Genomic DNA, 22,112 nt, shown 5'->3' with positions numbered 1-22,112 from the left:
TGTTCGAAGACTATTTGGATATTAACCTCAATATTAACTTAAAAATCGACTCTGTCCATCACCTGACGTGAATCTGTCATAATGTTTCCTGAACACTTTGACCGAAAGCCCCCTGTGTTACATGATGGAGAAAACAATCGCTTTGAATGAATGCATGGAACATGTAGCTTTATACGTTTAAAATGGGTTGAAGTCAGTGTTGCATGTTAGCGTTTCCAACAGGAACGTTTGTTTCCAGTGGATGGATTTTAAAGGTAGACTGCCTTTCAGATTTTTCAAGTGCATGCCATAAAAATAATTTTCCCGACACCCAATTATTTTTGTTTAGTGACTGAAAGCTACTGAATTTGAGTCACAGACTTCCAGTTTTATTAGGTTTAAAAAAAAAATTAAAGAATTGAAGGCCATGTGGCTCTAAATTCTCCGCTGTTTTTTCCTGCTTCACCATGACCCAATTCAAGATACTACGTCATGCATCACGTGGTGGGCTTTCCCCATTCACGCAAGGCATTGTGGGATACAAATTTGAAACTGGAGAGAAAAATGGAGGACGTGAGTGTGCGAATGAAACGTGAAAGACCGACTACAGTAACGGAAAGAAAGCGAGAAGAAAAGACGTTATGTTCTATACGAAGGAAAGGAAACGCAGGACCAAACTAATAAATATTGGCGCTCAGCGAGCACCTCGGTGTGATTAGCTGTTCGTTTAGCGACAGAATGATGGAACTGTCAGTGCACGCTCAAAGGGAAACCTGTAGATGGCAGTAATGCAACACTGTGGATGCCAGCTGCTGTAAAACCCAAAAGAAGAAGAAGGTGGTAAACCTGCGCATGTGCACACGGACTTCCTCTGTCTGCTTGACTGCATGAAGCGAGCGATTTCATGCACATTATTTGCTTTAATCCCCTCAAATTAAATAACTTCCCAGCCACAGAATGGCCTGATATTTTGTGAGATATTACAGAAATAAACATACATTACAATGGCCACATTTCAGACAGATCTAAATTTCACTAGTTTTATGAAATCAAAAGGCCGTCTAGCTTTAAATTAAAATTGGTATAGCGGAGCATGTGTGCAATTTCTGAAGGCATTCTGAGCAATTATTATAGAACACTGTGGAGCAAATACTGAAGACATCAAAACCATGAAATAACACATGGAACATGTACGGAATGATGTGGTAAATTAAAAAAAAAAAAAAAAGATTTACGTTCTTCAGCGTATCCAGCATTTCCCTTGACACTTTGCACACTATTGTCATTCTCTTAACCAGCTTCATGAGGGAGTCACCTGGAACGCTTTTCAATTAACAGCTGTGTCTCGTCAAAAGGTCATTAGTGGACGAGTTTCTTACCTTCTTAATGAGTTTGAGATCAAATAGTAAACAGTAAATAATAAAATGGCCCTATTCCACAACTGTAGTAATCCATATTATGTCAAGAACTGAACAACTAAGTAAAGAGAAACAACATCCATCATTACTTTAAGACACAACGTGACTTTTAATTAATAAAAAATGAAGAAACATATAAGTAGTAATAAGCTTTATTTGTACAAGGGGCACTCTTCAGCAAGGCTGTTCTCTCAGGCGCCCTGATACAAAATAAAATACAAAATTCTAATGAATAGGATAACTAATGATTTACAATATGAGAGATGATATGAAAGTTATAGTATGCAATAGTGATTTTATATATGCACTAGTAAGTAGAGGTGACTATTAAAATATATACTCATAGGTACAAGAACTAATTCATTTTTAAATTTAAAAATTTCATATCATTTAGACGTCTATTGAATGTTTTGAGTCTGACTTCTGGATGTCTCGTATATCAATTAGAAGGTGTGTCCAAACTTTAGACTGGTACTGTGTGTGTTTACAATGGCCTCCACAGTTATTGTCCCCCCTTGTAAAGATTAGTGAAAAGGGTTCGAAAAAAAATCCACCTTTTGGTGAAGTCGCTTCATCTCACACACGGGGGAGAAAAAAATCCAACCTTTAACTGAAATAAATATATTCAGAGAAAAACAAATCCCTCATCAATAAAATTATTTTCAACAAAAACGCGTGCCATTGTTTCGCCACAAAAGAAACTTTAGCAAGTGGAAAAAACATTCACAAATATTGTGTGTTTCTTATTGTAAGAAGAATTTTTTTACTGTAAGATTTTTTCTTCTAATTTTAAGCATTTATTTCTAAAAAGAAGCAAAATTATCTGCTTAATAGAAGAAAAAAAGCTTGAAATGAAAGTACAGTAATAAAAGCATCGAAAAGAATTTTAATAGTCTATTTGTTTTATAATAATCTCATTAGAAATGTTTTCACTTGCTAAGATGGCATTTTTTTTAATAGTGTCTTTCCCAAAATATGAACAAAAGAATTATCCCCCGCTGGCCAAAAGACCCGCATCCTGGTGATGTCTGTTCATCTGTCCATCCCGGGAAGGGTACTCGCCTTCTGAAATCAACTCCTCTCACAATTTTTGGAGGAATTTGAGTGACTCGTCTCGTCACATTAAACGCTACTCTTCGTAAACTGCTGGGACATTTTCACTGAAACCCACCCAGAAGACTCTAAAGACATTAACTAACAAGAATTGTTCATCAGGTGGCGCTACCTGCCATGGATGCAGCTACACAGGGGTCATACGCAATTTTACAAAAATCACTCCTCCTCCTACAGGATTGATCGGATTCCAAACTCGCACACAACAACAGTGGCTGGTATGGTATGAGCTCCAGCCACATTGAGGCTATGTTTTAAAAAGCAAATTAAAAATAAGTGCTGGATTAAAAAAAAAACCATGTCTTAAGAAAATAAAGATACAAATTTCGTTGTCTGGTGGTCAAGTGTTTGAGATACGTTGCCTTGTACTTACGATCGGGTTCCCTGTGGTGGTACACATGCGTCGTTTGGTCAAAGGCATCAAAAATCCGGTGGTTGCATTACCATATTCTCTTAAGTCTGGGGCCCCACAATTACTCACACAAAAACTTATCTTATACGCTATATGGCCAAAAGTTTGTGGACACCTAACCATCACACCCATATGTGCTGAGTTGAGTTGAGTTCTCCTTTCCTCTTATCATAAGCTCCAATCTTCTGGGAAGGAACTCCACTAGATTTTGTTCTGTGGCTTTAGGGATTTGTGTTCATTCAGTTAGAAGAGCATAAAGCTCACTTCGTGTACGGAAGAATCGTCATGCTGGAACAGCTTTGGTCCTTTTAGTTTCAGTGATGGGGAAATTATAATGTTACAGCATACAAAGGCATTTTATACAATACAATGGTGTGGTTCTTAATTTGTGGTGAGAGTTTTGGGAAGAACCACAAAACACTACAGGCTGCTTTCTAGTGTTGCTTGGTAAATGAGCTCGTTTAATAAACACAACAGTAAAAACAGTCAGCCTCAAGATGTATAAAGGTTTTCTAGCTTAAAGCGAGACGTCCTTTCGATTTCATAAAACCAGTGAAATTTAGTTCCGTCTGAAATGTGGTGATTGTGATATCTGTTTATTTCTGTAATATCTCACAAAATATCAGGCCATTCTGTGGTGAGGAAGTTATTTAATTTGAGGGGATTAAAGCAAATAATGTGCATGAAATCGCTCGCTTCGCGCAGTCGAGCAGACAGAGGAAGTCCGTGTGCGCATGCGCAGGTTTACATTCTTCTTTTTCTTTTGGGTTTTACAGCAGCTGGCATCCACAGTGTTGCATTACTGCCCTCTACAGGTTTCCCTTTGAGCGTGCACTGACAGTTCCATCATTCTGTCGCTAAACGAACAGCTGATCACACCGAGGTGCTCGCTGAGCGCCAATATTTATTAGCTTGGTCCTGCGTTTCCTTCAACGGAGAAAGAGCGCTGGAGTGCTCAGACGATAGCAGGCGAAATTTTAAAGTATTTAAATGACCTAATAAAGACAGGAGGTTGACTCAGAAAGAACTGACGAAGAATCAGTGATTATTTCCATAGTGACCCTCAAGGGAAGAGACGATCATGATAAGTGAGAACTCGTGTCCTGTTGTGAACTTTCATCAGATTTGTCAGTAATGTTGTTGGGTTTTTTTTTCCTCCTCCCCATAAGTAGACCAGATTGTAGATGAGTATAAAGGTGAAGGGTTCTCGCTCCCAGGCCACCACATGTATGATTCCTGGTCTGAAAGCATGTCTGTTTTTTATAACCTGCACCTTTTAATTCACAGCTGACATAAAGAAAGTACTGAAGTGTTAACCTCAGGCTTTGTCTCACTCGTTGGATCTCGGTGTCCCTGTTTGTTTCTCTTGCAGACTCGTTTAAAGCTCCCCAGAGATCCGTGGAGAAGCCCTTCAGACTCTGTGTGTCAGATGTGTTTAAAGGTCAGTGAGCTCAATCCACCCTCATCAAACCAACCACACACTTCTTAAAACCAAACAAAACTCAGAAAATAAACTCCTTTATACTGACAGGTAATATCCATCCATCCAGGACATGCTCGAGTGGTCATATGTTCATATTTGAACCTGTATACTGTGTACAGATTGTTTTGGTTTTTTCTTTTAAAGTAAAATGTCCCTGGGTGCGGACATCTTGCTCCCTCCGAGGTTCAGATATCGCACTCTGAGTACAATTTACACAACAGAAGCCGAGATTGTGACGTCACTTGCATGCTATGTGACTTACCGAGACTGAGATCTAGTGGATACACCGCTTCGAAATTGTTGTAAACAGCCTTGAAGATGCTGAGTGTCAAGTGTTTGACTGTAAAAAAAAAAAAGCCTGATTATTGAAGCAGTACACACGCATGCACACACAGTGACGAGGCTGTTTTGCTGCCTATAGAGATCTTGCAGTCACGTGACCGGAAAGTACACAACCGCCATCTTGTCGGTCAAAAACACCGCTGAATACTGCTGCACTCATGTACAGAATGGATCAATTTCAACCGACGGACTACACGGCTCATTTTTCTAATGAACAGATAACTAGATATATGTCTAAAATAAACGATCTACAGATTAGTGACCCTTATGGCTTACCGGACGGAGTTTTCACGACCGGATTTTGAACTGCCAGCGGAATACCCGGACGTGTATAATTACCTCATTAACTTTCCCTCGCTGTTCAGTGGTGAAGCACTGCGTGCTTATAAATCTCTGGACAGTTATCTTTACAGAAATTCAGGATTTGTCAGCGACTCAGATGTGGTATCTTGTAAACAAGAATCCTCATTGGATGGGTAAGTCACTTAAGTATTGAGTATAGCACTGACCAGCCGATTATAGAATAGAATAAGGTAATTCCAAATCGTCCGTCTTGTTTACATGGATCTGGCGTTGGAGAGGTAGAGGCTTGGCAGTGGAGATTTGAGTGGCTGTTTTCTGAGCTTAGTCAACAGGCCGGCTCTGCAGCCTCGCTTTTGCTTCCGCTCCCGGCGCCGCCTCCTTCGCTTTGCTTCCAATAACAATCCACGGAGACCCCGCTGGTCTCGCAATCTCGTCCGGAATGTTTTTTTTTTTTCTCGTCCGGAATGTTGTGCATGCGATGGAAATCGCTACAAACCGTCATTTTCTGCTGGAAACCAATGTCCAGTAAGTCCATGCGGTTGTAGTGGATATTGAAGTCCGGTACAGACGAACAACACGCAAAAATACACACAAAAAACATAAACATGCACAGGTAGGGAGAGCTTGTAGCCGCAGCCGTTGTAGTAGAATTGTATATAGTAGGGTTTTCCAGAAGAAAAGGTAGAAGTAAAAGCAGAAGTAGAACCAGAAGTAGAAGTAGAAGGCGGAGTATGGCGTTTGACCGACAAGATGGCGTCTGTCACAATCTGGATCGGCTGTGACGTCACATGCAAGTGCTCCATTAGAGGTCTGCGCGGGACAGAATTTTCAGTCCCGCTCCCGCATTGTGCAGGCCCGCTCCCGCAAAGAATTATGATTTTCAGTCCCGCTCCCGCCCGCGCCTGCCATATTTTGTCCCGCTCCCGCCCGCAAATCCCGCATGATGCAGACGTTAGCGTCGTTTCTCACGAAAGTTCTTGTCATTGTTCATGTCATCAACAGCAGCTCTTCTAAATTTGAGTGCCCTATCATCTACATGACGTGACACAGTTGTTGGATGGGGCAGAATATCTCACACATCGAATTTGCCTATTGTGGCTGCCGTGTCAACTAAGTGTTGGGCTAACTGAACTAATCCCTGACCAGCGATGCCGTCATACGGGCGGAGGTCCGCAGCAACAAAATCAACGCATTTCTCCACGGTCTTTGCCTTCAACGCACCTGTCACTTTTGCGTTGTTCCCTCTGAACTCCAACAATTGTTGTCCTTTTAAGACAGTACATACATGGCGATTCAGGCCTGATGTACCTGATTTATGGCCGTTGTATGTCGGAACCTTTTGGCACTTATCACAACAAGCAAAGGGCAGCTGATTTCCCTCTGCGTCGTACACGAGTGAGAACGACTTCCAAATGTCTGATTTCAGGACTCTTGACTTTTTAACGGTAAATGTACCTCTTTTTAAAGCAGCACTTGCTTCTGAAGCACTGTGAGCTTCACTAGAGGAGCTCTGCTCTTCTGCCATGATCGGAGATCTCAAACACGGAAGAGCGGAAAGGAATCGGAAACGTACACGAGATTAGACCACATCCGCAAATTTAGGCATCTTAAAATGTTTTTATTAATGCCAAATAAAATATCCAGCACAAATTATATATGATAGACATAAATTAATCATTTATAAATTTTATTTTAAACACGTTTTTAGTTAGCGGGACTGCAGCTTATCACCGCTCCCGCCCGCTCCCGCATTGTGCACTCCCCCTCCCGCCTGCGCCCGCAATGAGCTTTCAAAATTTTTTCCCGCGCCGCACTGCTTTGCGTCGGGTCCCGCGGGTTCCGCGGGACTCCCGCGGGAGTGCAGGGCTCTACTGCCTATAAATTCTCTGTAACTTTGCTACTCGCAGGGGTGTGTTTTTTTTTTTTTTAAATAAAGTTTGCCCCCCCCCCCCCCCCCCCAAAAAAAAAATATATATATATATATATATATTTTCCTTGTATTTTTCTGAAAACGCACGCGCACACATGAGAGCAGTGCACTATAGCACCTGGGGATTTTTATTTTATTTTATTTATTTTTTTATTTATTTAGAATTAGAAGCCTTTATTTGATGGCTCTGTTACTAAAGTATAAACGGTGCACTCGTGCGTCCTCTGCGTCACAAGCAGATATCCGGTTTCAGTGCAAATGGCCACGCCCGGGGAACCCTATTCTTTGCAACGTAGTAACTTTTTTAAAATGGATAAATTGTTGTTTAACAATTATTTGCCAAAGATGAAGTGAATATCGGTGAATAATATCCAAGACGAAGTTGAGATTACTTAAATAATATTAGCTGGTGTTGAGTGGGATGTCGGATATATATTCCATTTAGCTAGCATGATTCTGAACAAGTCAAAGAGGAGTAGCTGAATGGACTATATCTGATAGACCATGAAAAAAAGCCGTTATTATTATAATACATACGCATTCCTTTTGGGTGTTCAATGTTTCTTTCTCTTTCAAAATTCTCTCAAAATCTTCCGTATTTAATGAAGCAAACTTGGCGGCCATTTTTGTTTGTTTACAAATTGTCAGTCATTCGCGAGCGCGGAAGTTTTACGTCTCCGACGTGTGACGTCATGTTGTCTTGACAACCATGCAATATCGTAAACCATATTCAACGCTCATTCTCCACTGGATAGAGTGACGTAATACACGTAGGATAAGCGATATGCTAACAATATTGCATGCTATCAAACCAAATGAATGAAACCTGCTAGAAGGGAAGAGAACACGTTTGTATTCCATCAAAAAGTGGCCTGTATGGATAATGATCACCAGTATTCGTTGAGTTTCAGGCGGATAATTGTTTTAGTATAAATACATAACGTGATTATTTAAAAAAAAAATTAATTCATTTCAATCTTCAAATGCAACGTTAATGTAATAAAGGTGCAGCACAGACTTGTCACTCATCTACGCCGAGTCACATCAAACACTTTGTTTTGAAACGGATAAAATAAATCCCAATCCCACTTTACCTTTGAGTAGTTTTAGACCAAACTTCGGAGCATCTTTAGTGCTTTTCGGAACAGCGTTTTGTTGCATCATGTGTAATTCTTCCTCACTTATGGTATTTATACTAGAAAGTTTTATCTTTTGATTAAAACGTGCGTGGGGCACTTGCCGTGATGGGCAAGCAGTTGATTTTTTTGGGTTTTGTTTGACTTTGACCTTCTGAACTGTGACCATAAGGGTGTTTTCACATACTCTGGGTTTAGTCTGTTCAAACTGAACCCTGGTGCATTTCCTGTTTAGAGGGGTGAGAAAACAGCAGTCGCACTCGGACACAGAGCGAAGCGGCTGCTCCGAGAGCCTGAACTCTATCCCAGTGAGGAAGTGATTCGACATCAAACATGTAGATGAGGGCTGCTGAATTGCACCTTCAGCCGCAGTGCTGTGCGATCCGGGTAATTGAGTCGACAAGCAAAATGAGATGAACGATATACACGCCATTTATGACCAAAAAAAAAAAAACCTGGTATCATGATAGAGATATTTCTGCGATGTACAGGATATAGCACGGGATTTAGTTTTATGAACAAACTGCTGGCACACGTCCAGTGTTTTGGCTTTTTGTAAATTGTACAATACTGAATTTAATATTTTATTTAATGTCTACAAAGGTAAATTATTTGACCGTGAAAAGGAATAAATAAAAATTAAATTAAAAAGTCGGTCAATTTGAATGAGAGTACCTTATTTATTTATTTAAACCAAGGTAACATCTGATCAGCTGCTTATATTCCATTTGGGTTTTTTTTTTGTTTTTTTTGTTTTATTTTGAATAAATACAAACCATACTGTTACCTGCAAAATCTCGTTTCTTCCAGTGTCGATATTTTATCGTGAAATTGCTCAGCCCGTGTCAGTTTCACTCTGATTCTGAATCAGTGAACAGGTTAATAGGTGTGAACGCGCACTTCAGGTAATTTATTTCACATGACGCATTTTCTTACACGGCGTATATTTTGTCACATTTGGTGTTTCACACGGAGTGGATTCATTTAAAAAGCATTACCCTTCACGTTTCATATGTAGCGTTACACTCCAGCGTGTTGTATTAGTCATTCACACCATCACCCTGTTCTCACCTCTCCATTTTTCTTTCCATTCCCAGGCTTTCTGACGTAGAGGTTGAAGTAGGCCTGGCATGAAATGTTTTTAGTAAATGAACATGACTGAACATTGTAAAAGTGTCTGAAGGTTTTAAGACTTTTCTTCACGATCTGCGTCAACGAGGATGAATTTCTCAAACCGAGGATTTCTACCTACCGGGACGTGTTTGGTGGCTGACTTTGGCTTTTTTTTGTGTGTGAGAGAGACACAGACATGGCCTTTCATTATATGTTCACAACATTAGCTATGCAGCTCCAGGTCAAAATGACACATGCAAATCGCAGAAGTCAGATGTGCCCTGGCTAATGTGCTTCATTTGGGCTTAATGAGAAATGAGCTAAGATGGTGGTGGGGCTATTTTGATTTTTATTTATTTATTTATCTGCACTCCTCCTTTAATGGTGGTTTGGCATGAATAATGCCATGCACACTGTCTGATCTCTGCTTTCAGATCAGGGATCCGGCTTCTGTGTGACGGGAAAAATCGAAGCTGGCTTCGTTCAGACCGGGGACCGAGTGCTGGCCATGCCTCCCAACGAGACCTGCACTGTGAAAGGTGACACTCTGGACGAGCTCTCGTGGCGTCCTTGCTCTCGTCTTTGACTCTTAGAACAGGAAAACAAAAAAGCTGATGGTTGTTATTCAGCTCACAGCTCGTGCTATAATATGAAATGCTATAGTATACTGCCCTCTTGTGGTAGCTCCGAGATTAGACACACTTCCTGTCTGCGTCTCTGCAGGTATCAGTCTTCATGATGAGCAGTTAGACTGGGCGGCTGCCGGAGACCACATCAGTCTGACCGTCACAGGAATGGACATAATAAAGATCAAGTGAGTGTCTTGAGTGCAGGAAAAGTTTGGTGAACAAGTATCAACGCCACAGGATCAATGTCCTGAAATATTCCGAGGAATGCTAAAGATCTGAGGAGCGTCAGATTGAGCCAGTGAGCTACTATAGTATTGAGCAGATTTCGTATACTTTTTTTTTTCTAATTACGTGCTGTTTAACAGTTATTCCATGAAATCGAGTCGTACGTGAGCTGATAGTCAGCTATTGAGGTATTTCACCTGACGTCACAGGGTCACGTGACGCCCCGGTGTCCGCCATTTGTTTGTTTGTTTGTTTGTTTATTTAGTAAACCAATGTATATACATAATATAATAAATACAATATGGAAAATATACAGTAGTTATACATGGATAACGCAAGAAAGTTTAAAACTTATTTCCATGGCGGTCCATATGAGTGATGACATGATGGCGGGTGAATACTAATTATACATTAATCACACATAATTATCACATATACATATTAAGTTAATTAATACTGAGTATATATGAAAATTAAAAAAAAAAAGTAATAATTATATATAAAACGATAATCTTAATACATAGTAATTATTTTACAGGTTAAACACCATAAAGTCGCAATCGTAGGTATGAAAAAAAAAAATTTAAAATACTATGTATAGAGGAAAGGATTTGATCCTTGATTGTGTAGACAAGTGACTAGATGCTTTTTTACTTCCTTTTTAAAACTAAATTTGTTGGAATGAGACTTAATATGGGCGGGGAGGTTATTCCATAAAACAGAACCAGTGAATTGAAAAGATGACTGTCCAAAAGATCTAACATTTTGAACGTCAAGCTAGCTAATGTCACCAACAGTAGCTGGTATGTTACTGTAGCAATGTTTACGTTCAGTCATTTGGATGACTGTTAAAACCTTTCAGTCTCAAGTTTTTCCTTTACTGGATTTACTAGTTTACTGAGCTAGCGCGCGCCGGCCGCCGGGGAGCTAGCGCACGCCGGCCACCGGGGAGCTAGCGCGCGCTAGCTCCCAGCTTGCCCGAGCGCGCTAGCTCAGTAAACTAGTAAATCCAGTAAAGGGAAAAACTTGAGACTGAAAGGTTTTAACAGTCATCCAAATGACTGAACTCAAACATTGCTACAGTAACATACCAGCTACTGTTGTTGACATTAGCTAGTGCTAACAGCTAGCTGCTAGTACACTGCTACAACTACACCGACCCTAATAATACAGTTCTTGGTCATTGCCTGGTAACAGCAAATTTATAACGGGCCATGTCTCAACAGACTAAGAAGTTATTTCAATGACATTTAATAACATTTTGTTTATCCTGAGGACCGAAAGTAAATGAAAATGTGAACAAACCTTAGCTGTAATAAGATGGCGACCACCGGCTCCAGGGACGACCCGCTGATGTAGGCATGTTACCCAGCCTGACACAAAATATTTGTAGGCATCTAAACTCTTATACGCTTTCAGATCAATACCTGTGTATGGCGACGGGTTTTTAACGACATAGGTATACAGATCATGTGGGCCGAAGTCAGGTAAAGACGAGGGCTTCGTGTACTTCCGTACGTCAGTGAACAATCCTGGTGGAAGCAGGTAAACGTCGTTCTCTAAGCCTGCTAACCTCAATTTTTGCAAATACCTCTCCCTCTGCTCGTCCTGTAAATGCCCTACGTCGCTGGATAGTGAAGGTGTTTTCTGCATCTCGCTCCTTTTTCTTTTATGTTTTTCGCTTGTCGCCTTCCTCGCATTCAAACTGATTCGAGCCGTGACGTCCAAAATGGCAGCATCACATGACTTGGTCACGTGGGTGAAATACCTCAATAATCCATGCACGATGAGACTAAACGGAATAACTTTTGTCCACATTCACTGGATTTTGAGAAACAGCATTTTTATTTTGTGCAAATTCCATCTATACAAAACGTCCGACAAAATAATTTCCACTTAAGTAGATTATTTTAAAAACCTATCGATGGTGGCATTAATTGACTTTCGTGTTTGTTTGGTTTTTTTTGCATGCTCTTGCGACAAGGCTTTCGCAGATAGCTTTTCGCAGACAGTTGTAATTTATCGTTGAGCGGGGAGTAATAGGTGTGCACGGTGTTATTCACCGGCACAACGCAAGGGGGCGTGAAGTTGCTAGGAGTAGTTGGTGGGTGTGTTTAGTGGAGTGTTTATCCTCCGGTTACTTATAATGACTAGAACTGGAGTCGTATAGATGTACGTACTTACTCACGTCCTCAATCAACCGCTCTTCGTGCTGCTCCATCTTCACTCGTGTTTTTAAAAATGCCGGTCGTGAAAACAAACCAAACCGGGAAAGTAGGGAAGCGGAAGTGCGTGTACAGCGGATGTAGAGTGGACCAATCAGAGCCCTCTTGTCTGCGACGCTGTCTGCGAGGCTTCTGCGGTGGTCACAATTTTTGGGAGGTGCGCGCAGAGCGTCTGCGAAGGTAGGGGGGCTACGCAGACACTGTCTGCGACGCTATCTGCGAGGACTGCGTTGTCAGCATAAATTGGCCTTAATACTTTCGTTCCATTTTTTGTGGTTTTGTTTTCGAGTAGAGTTTTTATTTCGTCCTCGGTTGGTTCAGCAACACGCTCCACTATTTTGTTTTTCTCTATTCACGGTATATGAGCTGATATCCTAGTAGTAGAGTAGCCAATCGGAGCACGCGATTGCTCATATCCAGTGAATGTGGATAAAATAATGTATATGATATGCGCGTTAAATTTTCTAAACCCTACAGCAATACATTTACACTCGAGCTCCGGTTGTTTCTTTTTCCTGGAATCCCTTTTCTGTTTCAGTGACGCGCCCTTAATTTGGTCTGTGAAGGTTCTCAGTCATCCAGGTGATAGTAAACCGGAGGTGCTAAAGAAGGCAGCTGGGCTTGCTTGAGATTCTCGAAGATGTTTCACCTCCTCATCTGAAAGGCTTCAGTTCAGAACTGAATACACATCCACACCAAGACTCGCATGATGGCAGAGAGAGAGAGCCAGTGACCCACAGATCACCCTAACAACCCTCTAGGCTGCTAACACCATTCACACCCGGTCCCCAGTGATCCGAACAACCTACAGCAGTGGTTCTCAAACTTTTTTCACCAAGTACCACCTCAGAAAATACTTGGCTCTCCAAGTACCACCATAATGACCAACATTAAAATACAGTAGCGTAGTAGGCCCAAGTATTCATTAAAAACAAGGCGGAGGTTTTATTTAACAAGTATATTTAATATTGTTGGCCACTGTAACATTACACACAGTACTTTGAACAGTAACACTGTGTTTAAATATAGGAAAATAAAACACTGTACTTAAATAATGAATCAAATAAATTGGCCAAATCTGCAACATCTGTAGTCTCATCAAGCTGTATGGTAAAATATCTACTGTTCTTAATGCGCTCAATCAGTGTCTTTTTAACATCATCAGCCATGTCGTTTATTCTCCTTGACACGGTGTCATTTGAAAGCGGCACCAAGTTTAACTCTCTGGCAGCTTTCTCTCCACACATGATACGTGTCATCTCTTTGGCTAATGGCAAACACAGCAGTTCCCCGATTGTGTGCGGCTTACCGGCTCTGGCGATCAGGAGGCTGGCACGATATGAAGCTTCCTGTGCTTTGGCTACGGGTGTACCATAGGACAGAATGGTGGACTTGGACTGCTTCAGTTCATCACGTTTTCGTAAAAAAAATCCATCGGTTTGTCCTTTAGTGCTGTGTGTTTGGTTGTAAGATGCCGTTTGAGATGCGATGGTTTCATGGACTCATTGCTCAGAACGTCCCCACATACAACACACTGCGGCCTGGGCAGCTCCTCTGTCCCGCTCCAAATGAATCCCAGTTTTATGTATTTTTCGTCAGACTTCCTCCTCACTGGTTTCTGCTGTTTGCTAGCAGTTCTGGGGCTGGTTTTGCCACTGTCGTTAGCATCTGTGCTTGGCTCACACACGTCCTCTTCAGTTCTCCCTCTCCCCTGATCCACGCTCCCATTCGCGGATTTAAGCCACGACAGTAATTTTGTCGTACTCGTCATAATTAGCAAAGCCACCTCCACCTTTTCCCATCACAGCCTAGTCTACCAATGGCGGATAACCGTCTGTCAGCGGAACCGGCGGGAATGCGTACGTACGCTACGTATGGCTACCCAGAAGCACTTGCAAACTTTTTAAAATTATTAACTTAATTTGTATCTCCTTTCATTTTCTTGTCATCGGTTGATAAGATATTTTCATCCATTCGGATATTATGGATAGTATTTCACGTTTTATTTTATTTTTTAAATTTTATTTATATTTTTAATTAAGTGATTCTTTGGCGTACCACTAGAATGGAGCCCGCGTACCACTAGTGGTACGCGTACCACAGTTTGAGAATCACTGACCTACAGGATGACTGAGAGGGTCAACGACTCTCCTTAGGGTTGCTTTTGGTCCACTAGAGGATGAATACCTGGAACGCCGCACTAGTCAGACAGAACTGAAGAAGCCTTTTGGATGAAAGGTGAAACATCTTCAAGGATTTCAAGCAAGTCCAGTTGCCTTCTTTAGCACCTACGAAGCACTTAATTTGGGTTTATGAAGGAGTTTGAGGTGACATTTTTATCATTTTCACGGCGTTATACTGGAGCTCCATACTTAAGAGAATATGGTAATGCATCGACCTGATTTTTGATGGTTTTTGCGACCGTATGAATGATGCACCACTACAGGGAACCCAATCGTAAGTGCAAGGCACCGTATCTCATAAGCACTTGACCACAGACAATGAAATTTGTATATTTATTTCCATAAAACAGATGGGGTTTTATCCAGTGCTTTTTAAAAAAAATAACATGGGATTATTTCCTAACACCTTTTACAGAAAATATTGATGTAAAAAAAATTTATATCGCGCAGCATGTCTTTTGAATTGTGTGTTTTTTTTTTTAAACATCTGAACGATTTCTTACTCTGCACGCTCGTGTAAACATAATTGCTGTACAGTTCAACAGCAATTATGATCATCTTTCCTGAGTTGTAGATAATCTAAACCTACCGCCGATCGATACTGATTAGTTCTTATGTCCAATAATATTGGATGGTAACTCTATAGTAATCAGAAGCACTTTATTGCCAGGTATGTTACACACATGAGGAATTTGACTCCGGTTTGACTTAGCTTTCATAGTACAGACAGAAAGAAAGTATAGGAAACAAAAAGCACACACACACAGAGAGAGAGAGAGAGTCTTAAGATGGGTAGACGTGTCCTTTTTCACTTAACCCACTTGTCCATTCTGGCCACCAAAATGATCCATTTCTCTCTGCAAAGCCATCAACTTCTCCATGATGTTATCAATGTTGCGACTCAAGTTCTACAGCCACAGTCTGAGTGCCGACAGCTCTGCCCACCGTCTCAATCATGTCGGGCAGCTTTGTGGGGCTTTGAACAGCTGCCCCTGTTATCTGATTTCCTTGATACACCAGGGCAATGCCAAGTCCATCAGCAAAAATCCTGTGATCATGGTTCCGAATAGGTAAATATCCTCAATGTCCTCCACGGAAAGAATCGCCAAGCACGCCACACGCCACTTCTCCCAGGCATCCATGGTGTATCCGGCTGCAAACGTTCCGGCAGGACAGGCAGGTTCCCCCGAACCCAGACTTCTTGTTGAGGAGATTGTGTCAATTGCGTGAAGTGACCAGTTGATCAAATCCATAATTTCGATTCGGAGAACAGTGCAGGAAGGGTCTCTCAGACAAGACGAGTCCGCAGAAGCAAAACAGGATGATGTAAAGTGAAAGTGCTGGTTCACTGCTGTCCACCAGGCACCCAGCAGAGTCACACCATAATAAACGTCATGGTGTTGAGATGTGCAGTGCAGTCATTTATTGTAAAATACACAAGACTAGACAATTCGATGGTTCATATGCTGCTATAATAATCTATTCAGGGTGATTTTGTGCCCTTGCAAATATTATTTTGCTTATAAACTCATCAGGAGCTACACTTGTAGGCACTGCCTAAATATCTGTATATATTTTACTTTAGCATCATTTATTAGCTCATCCGGCCGACAGGTGATGAGTTTATGCCATCGTTTCGTCCGTACAGCGTCATTCACATTTCTTGAAAATCGCTTCTTCTCAATTCTTCACTGATTTTTATTCTTTTTGGCAGGAAGGTAGGTCTGCCTGGGGTGCATATAGATAGCTTCTACCCAAATTTGCATAATTGCAATTAATAATGAAGATGCGGAGTAATTAATCAATCCCTAACGAGCAGTTTCCACACAAATTGCTGCTTCTCCCTCAATTCTTCGCCGATTTTGATTCTTTCTGATATGAAGGTAGGGGTACCTAGGGTGCATATAACTTCTACCCAGATTTAGCCTGGGCCCGCCCATCCTAAGCGTGACGCAACACGAGGGCCTGTTGCGAGCTTAGTCTGGCCAGGCAGGCTATCTACAGCATTTCCAAGCTCCCGAAAAATCGGGAACCAATCAACTTTGAGCATCTCCAACGGCCCTGGGTAGAGGCGTGTTCAAGGCAGTGACGTAGTAGAACTGCGACCGGAAGCCATAGATTGTTTACAGAATCTATGCCGGAAGCGCTTCATTCACATCACGAACATGGAGCAGCGGCAAGCCTTTAACACAGCGGTAGATGCTGTATTGAAAGCATTCTCATTGAAAACGGAGCAAAGAGCAGCCCTGGAGGTATTTATTGAAAGGAAGGACGTTTTCGCCTTGCTCCCGACCGGCTTCGGTAAGAGTTTAATCTACCAGTTAGCCCCGTCGCGTCACATACGTCAGAGGAAAGAGTGATGTGATTGGTTTAAGCTTCGTCACAGCCTTTTCTGGCTTCGACCAGTAGCAAACTGAGGCATTTCAGGGAGGCGGGTCAACCACGGGCTCTGGGAAACGGTTTGGCTTAATAGCTTGGCCAGACCAAATGCTCGGAGAGCTTTGAAGTCGCGTTAGCCAGGCTAACCCAGATTGGCTTCATTATAATTATTAATGAAGTTATGGACTAATTAAGCCTTAATGAGTGAGCAGTTCAACAAAAATCGCTGCTTCTCGGTCAATTCGTCAACGTTTTGGATTATTTCTGGTAAATAGGTCGGTATTCCTAGGGTGGATATCGTTTTGTATATAGTGTTTATAGCTTGTAACATTTATAATGCAACTTTAGATCGTTCCTTCTGGACTAGATGGGGCCAGAGTGAGCTACGCCGTCTCGTTAGGCTTTTCACTTATTAGACATTTTAGCAAAGATGATTCAGGAGATTGAGGTTCAGATTCTCAATCTCTGGAGCAGCTTGAGATTATCCGTCTCTCCAAGGTAAGCATGACTTCAGAAAGTCTGCACCAACCCGATCCAAACATTTGAAATGCCTTGCTTATGCCAAGAGGTGAGAAGGAGATTGTAAGAGTGACGCAGGACTATGGCAGGCTGAGCCTCGGAGTGTATTCCCCTCTGACCTTGAGACTCACTGTATCAGAAATCCGTTTCAGAGATCGGCTGAACAGTGTGAAATATAACGCATGGACTGTATCGGGTGAAACCGATAACCCGATGGCTATCGTTCAACATTGGGACGTGTGAGGAGCTGCTACAGAGCCAGGAAACACCACAGACTTCCAGCTCAAAGAACGATTGCTATGGTGGATTTTGCAACTGTTTTAGAAAATGCCAGTAAAGCGACTGGCTCCATGGGAACGGAAATCATGGCAGGATGGTTAAATTCTACTTCCTGATTTCACTACACCCTTCTTCTTTGGTGGGTTGCTTGAATGTGACTGTTCAGTTGGACGTGTCGTGTTTAAAAATAGATCCGAGTGCTGAGTGTCGTGTTCACCCAGAGTGCTCCACATGATTATTAGAGATGCTGCTTTTTTTTTTCCCCCAATACCAAAACCTGATCAGTATCGGCTGATACGAAACCCATCCTGTATCGTTTGATCTAACAAAAGAAAGCCCAGTCAAGTCTCTTTATACAGCATGTTAAACATCATCTCTAGTTCCAAAAATACATTTCTATTCCAGTTTTAGCCAGTTGTTTCCAGATCTGATATCGGATATGTTTTCTCCAATATTCAATCCACCTTTTTTTTGCAGATACTGGGTATCTGATCTCTCTCCTATTACTTCTGTGCACCAAATTAATTTTAACAGAAAAGTCAGATTTTTTTTTGTCTCATGATATTAATAGAGAAGTTTAATCATAGTTTACTCATTGTTTTTAGTTTGGACCATAATACATGTTCCCACTGTGTGATGGCCCATCCCAGATGCCTCTGAGCCCAGAGAAGTCGACGGTGCTTCCGGACACTGAACATAAGACTTAGTTTTTTTGCACAGTAAAGTTTTAACTGATGTTTGTGGATGTAACTCTGTACTGTAGCTTGATAAAGGTTTGCTAAAGTAATCCCAAGCCCATGCGGTTCTATCGGCTGTAGATGAATGACGGTTCTTGATGCAATGAGGGATCGGAGATCACGGGGGTTCGGATTAGGCTTGAGCCCTTTACACACTGAGATTCCACCAGATTCCTTGAAACATTTAATGATTACAGTGCCTTGCAAAAGTATTCATCCCCCTTGATGTTTGTCCTGTTTTGTCGCATTACAATCTGGAATTAAAATGGATTTTTGGAGGGTTAGCACCGTTTGATTTACACAACATGCCGACAGCTTTAAAGGTGCAAGTTTTTTTTTTTTATTGTGACACAGTAAGATGAAAAAACAGAAATCTGGAGTGTGTATAAGTATTCACCCCCTTTCGTATGAAACCCCTAAATAAGAGCTGCTCCAACCAATTCACTTCATTAGTCATATAATTAATTGATTAAGATCCACCTGTGTGCAATCAAAGTGTCACATGATCTGTCACATGATATCTGTATAAAATCAACCTGTTCTGGAAGGACCCTGACTCTGCAACACTACTAAACAAGCAACATGAAAACCAAGGAGCCTCCAAACAGGTCAGAGACAAAGTTGTGGAGAAGTATAGATCAGGGTTGGGTTATAAAAAGTATCCCAAACTTTGAATATCCCACAGAGCTCCATTAAATCCATTATAGAAAAATGGAAAGAATATGGCACCACTACAAACCTGACAAGAGAAGGCCCCGCCCACCAAAACTCACAGACCGGGCAAGGAGGGCATTAATCAGAGATGCAACAAAGACACCAAACATAACACTGAAGGAGCTGCAAAGATCCACAGTGGAGATGGGAGTATCTGTCCATAGGACCACTTTAAGCCGTACACTCCATAGAGTGGGTGGGGCTTTATGGAAGAGTGGCCAGAAAAGTCATTGCTTAAAAAAAATCACATTTGGAGTTTGCCCAACAGCATGTGGCAGACTCCCCAAACACATGGAAAAAGATTCTCTGGTCAGATGAGACTAAAATTGAACTTTTTGGCCATCATGGGAAACGCCATGTGTGGTGCAAACCCAACACCCTGAGAACACCATCCCTACAGTGAAGCATGGTGGTGGCAGCATCATGCTGTGGGGATGTTTTTCATCTGCAGGGACAGGAAAGCTGGTCAGGACTGAAGGAAAGATGGATGGCACTAAATACAGGGCAATTCTGGAGGAAAGCCTGTTTGAGTCGGCCAGAGGTTTGAGACTGGGATGAAGGTTCACATTCCAGCAGGACAATGACCCTGAACATACTGCTAAAGCTACACTGGAGTGGTTTAAAGCGAAAATATTAAATATCTTGGAATGGCCTAATCAAAGCCCAGACCTCAATCCAGTTGAGAATCTGTGGCATAAATTGAAGATTGCTGTACACCAACGCAACCCAACTAACCTGAAGGAGTTGGAGCAGTTTTGCCTTGAGGAATGGGCAAAAATCCCAGTGGTTAGATGTACTAAGCTAATAGAGACATACCCCAAGAGACTTGCAGCTGTAATTGTAGCAAAAGGTGGCTCTACAAAGTATTGAGACACTTTTGGGGGGGGAATACTTATGCACACTCCAGATTTCTGTTTTTTTCATCTTATTTATCGTTTGTGTCACAAGAAAAATGTGCGCCTTTAAAGTGGTCGGCATGTTGTGTAAATCAAATGGTACTAACCCTCCAAAAATCCATTTTAATTCCAGCTGGTCATGTGACAAAACAGGACAAACACCAAGGGGGAGGAATACTTTTGCAAGGGACTGTATGCACTGTAGAGGGCGAAATATCCAAATCCCTTCATATCTTTCCTAAATTGTTTCTGGATCTGATATCCGATGCGTTTTCTTCAATCTCTGACAGAGTATAATGGGGTGGGGTTTTTTGTTTTTTTTTTAAATTTCATCCTCGGTTGGTTTAGCAACACGCTCCGCCATTTTGTTTTTCTCTACTCACGGTATATGAGCTGATATTCTAGTAGTAGAGTAGCCCACTGATTCCCAACCACTGTGCCATGGCACATTAGTGTGCTATGACAGATCATCAGGTGTACCATGGGAAATTATCCAATTTCACTTCATTGGTCCGAAAATTAATTATTTATTTAGTACAAATAATTTGTCTATGCTAGCGACGTATAGTGACAGGCAGAACAATTAAATACTCTTCCACTAGATGGCAGCAGGTAGCTAATTAACCTGTGTATCTACCTGTTGCCATTCAAACAATGGAATTAGTAATGCTTCGGGTGTGACGGCGGTGATGGCGATGGATAAATATTTGAAAAAGTGCACAATCCGAGCTGGGTCCTGGGGAAAATTCTGACCCAGATGAAGGCCCGAGTATAAGTAGTGGTCAAAAGAAAGCAAAAAAAAAGTGAGCTCAAGACAATACAATGAAAGTTATCTTTCCTTTGGATTTACTTTTACTGAGGAACCAACCGAGCTGACTCCAGTATGCTTGGTGTGTGGGGGGGGGAAGTTGTCCAACAGTGCAGGAGCAGGAGGAAATAACTGTACTGAGACAAAATCGTGGTTTTAAGCTGAGCTTTGCTGATCTACCTTTGGACAGTTTTTGGCTGACTGCTGCCAAGGAGTTCCCCATTCTAGCAAGCAGAGCTCTTTCAGCTCTGCTCCCATTTTCTGCAACCTATCTATGCGAGCTGGGCTTTTCAAGCATGACTGCTATAAAAAAAAAAAAAAGAGACTCAGAGCTGTTGAGGAAGATCATCGTGTATGTCTTTCTTCAATTCCTGCAAGTATATCAGCTTTGTGTTCAACTAAACAGGCCCAGGTTTCACAATGAGTAAGTAAATTGTGAGTAAATTGATGACTAGATGGTCATGGGCGGCACGGTGGTGTAGTGGTTAGCACGGTCGCCTCACAGCAAGAAGGTTCTGGGTTCAAACCCAGCAGCCGGCGAGGGCCTTTCTGTGCGGAGTTTGCATGTTCTCCCCGTGTCTGCGTGGGTTTCCTCCGGGTGCTCCGGTTTCCCCCACAGTCCAAAGACATGCGGTTAGGTTAATATGGGACGGCCTTGGGCTGAGGTGCCCTTGAGTGAGGCACCGAACCCCCAACTGCTCCCCGGGCGCTGTTAGCATGGCTGCCCACTGCTCTGGGTATGTGTGCGCGCTCATTGCTCATGTATGTGTGTGTTCACTGCTTCATCTGGGTTAAATGCAGAGAGGAAATTTCACAAGTGTGTGATGAATTTCTTTCTTTCTTTCTTTCTTTCTTTCTTTCTTTCTTTCTTTCTTTCTTTCTTTCTTTCTTTCTTTCTTTCTTTCTTTCTTTCTTTCTTTCTATTTCATTATGTATACTTTTGGTGACATTTTTGTTTGGTGGTGTGCTAATAATATGAGCGAGAGGGAGGGGGTAAATGTTGCATTTTGGTCATCTATTCAGAGCTGTAAATTATTTAGTCACTGGTTAGTTTTTGTGATGGGAGGTGGTGTTGTCAACAAAATTAACACCGCATGCTCTTTTAACGAATTATTGTCATCTAACGCATTTTGCACATGTAAACATGCTCACTAACTCCTCCACTCCCAGCCTCTGAGAGTTTTTTTTTTTTCTTCACGTTGTTGTTGTTGTTGTTTGCTCTCTCTCTGTAGTGTTGGCTGTGTGTTCTGTGACCCCAAGGAGCCCATTAGGGCCTGCACTCGTTTCCG

At 41.8% G+C, this 22,112-nt stretch overlaps 1 protein-coding gene across 4 annotated transcripts in view; it reads left to right on the top strand.

Annotated features, from left to right (window-relative positions):
- Window positions 1-22,112, top strand: part of hbs1l (HBS1-like translational GTPase) — a 116,327-nt gene that overhangs the window by 83,740 nt on the left and 10,475 nt on the right. For all 4 annotated transcript variants that reach the window (XM_060938533.1, XM_060938532.1, XM_060938535.1 and 1 more), the window contains 4 exons: window positions 4,295-4,363; window positions 9,664-9,768; window positions 9,953-10,043; window positions 22,056-22,112. The exon at window positions 22,056-22,112 is cut by the window's right edge and continues 52 nt beyond it. In XM_060938533.1, coding sequence (XP_060794516.1) covers window positions 4,295-4,363; window positions 9,664-9,768; window positions 9,953-10,043; window positions 22,056-22,112 — 322 coding nt within the window. The remainder of the gene's footprint in view (window positions 1-4,294; window positions 4,364-9,663; window positions 9,769-9,952; window positions 10,044-22,055) is intronic.

This window comes from Neoarius graeffei, chromosome 13 (genome assembly GCF_027579695.1).
Source record: "Neoarius graeffei isolate fNeoGra1 chromosome 13, fNeoGra1.pri, whole genome shotgun sequence".
NCBI lineage: Eukaryota > Metazoa > Chordata > Actinopteri > Siluriformes > Ariidae > Neoarius > Neoarius graeffei.
Note: the sequence above shows the minus strand (reverse complement) of the source record. Positions and strands in the feature narration are given on the sequence as shown.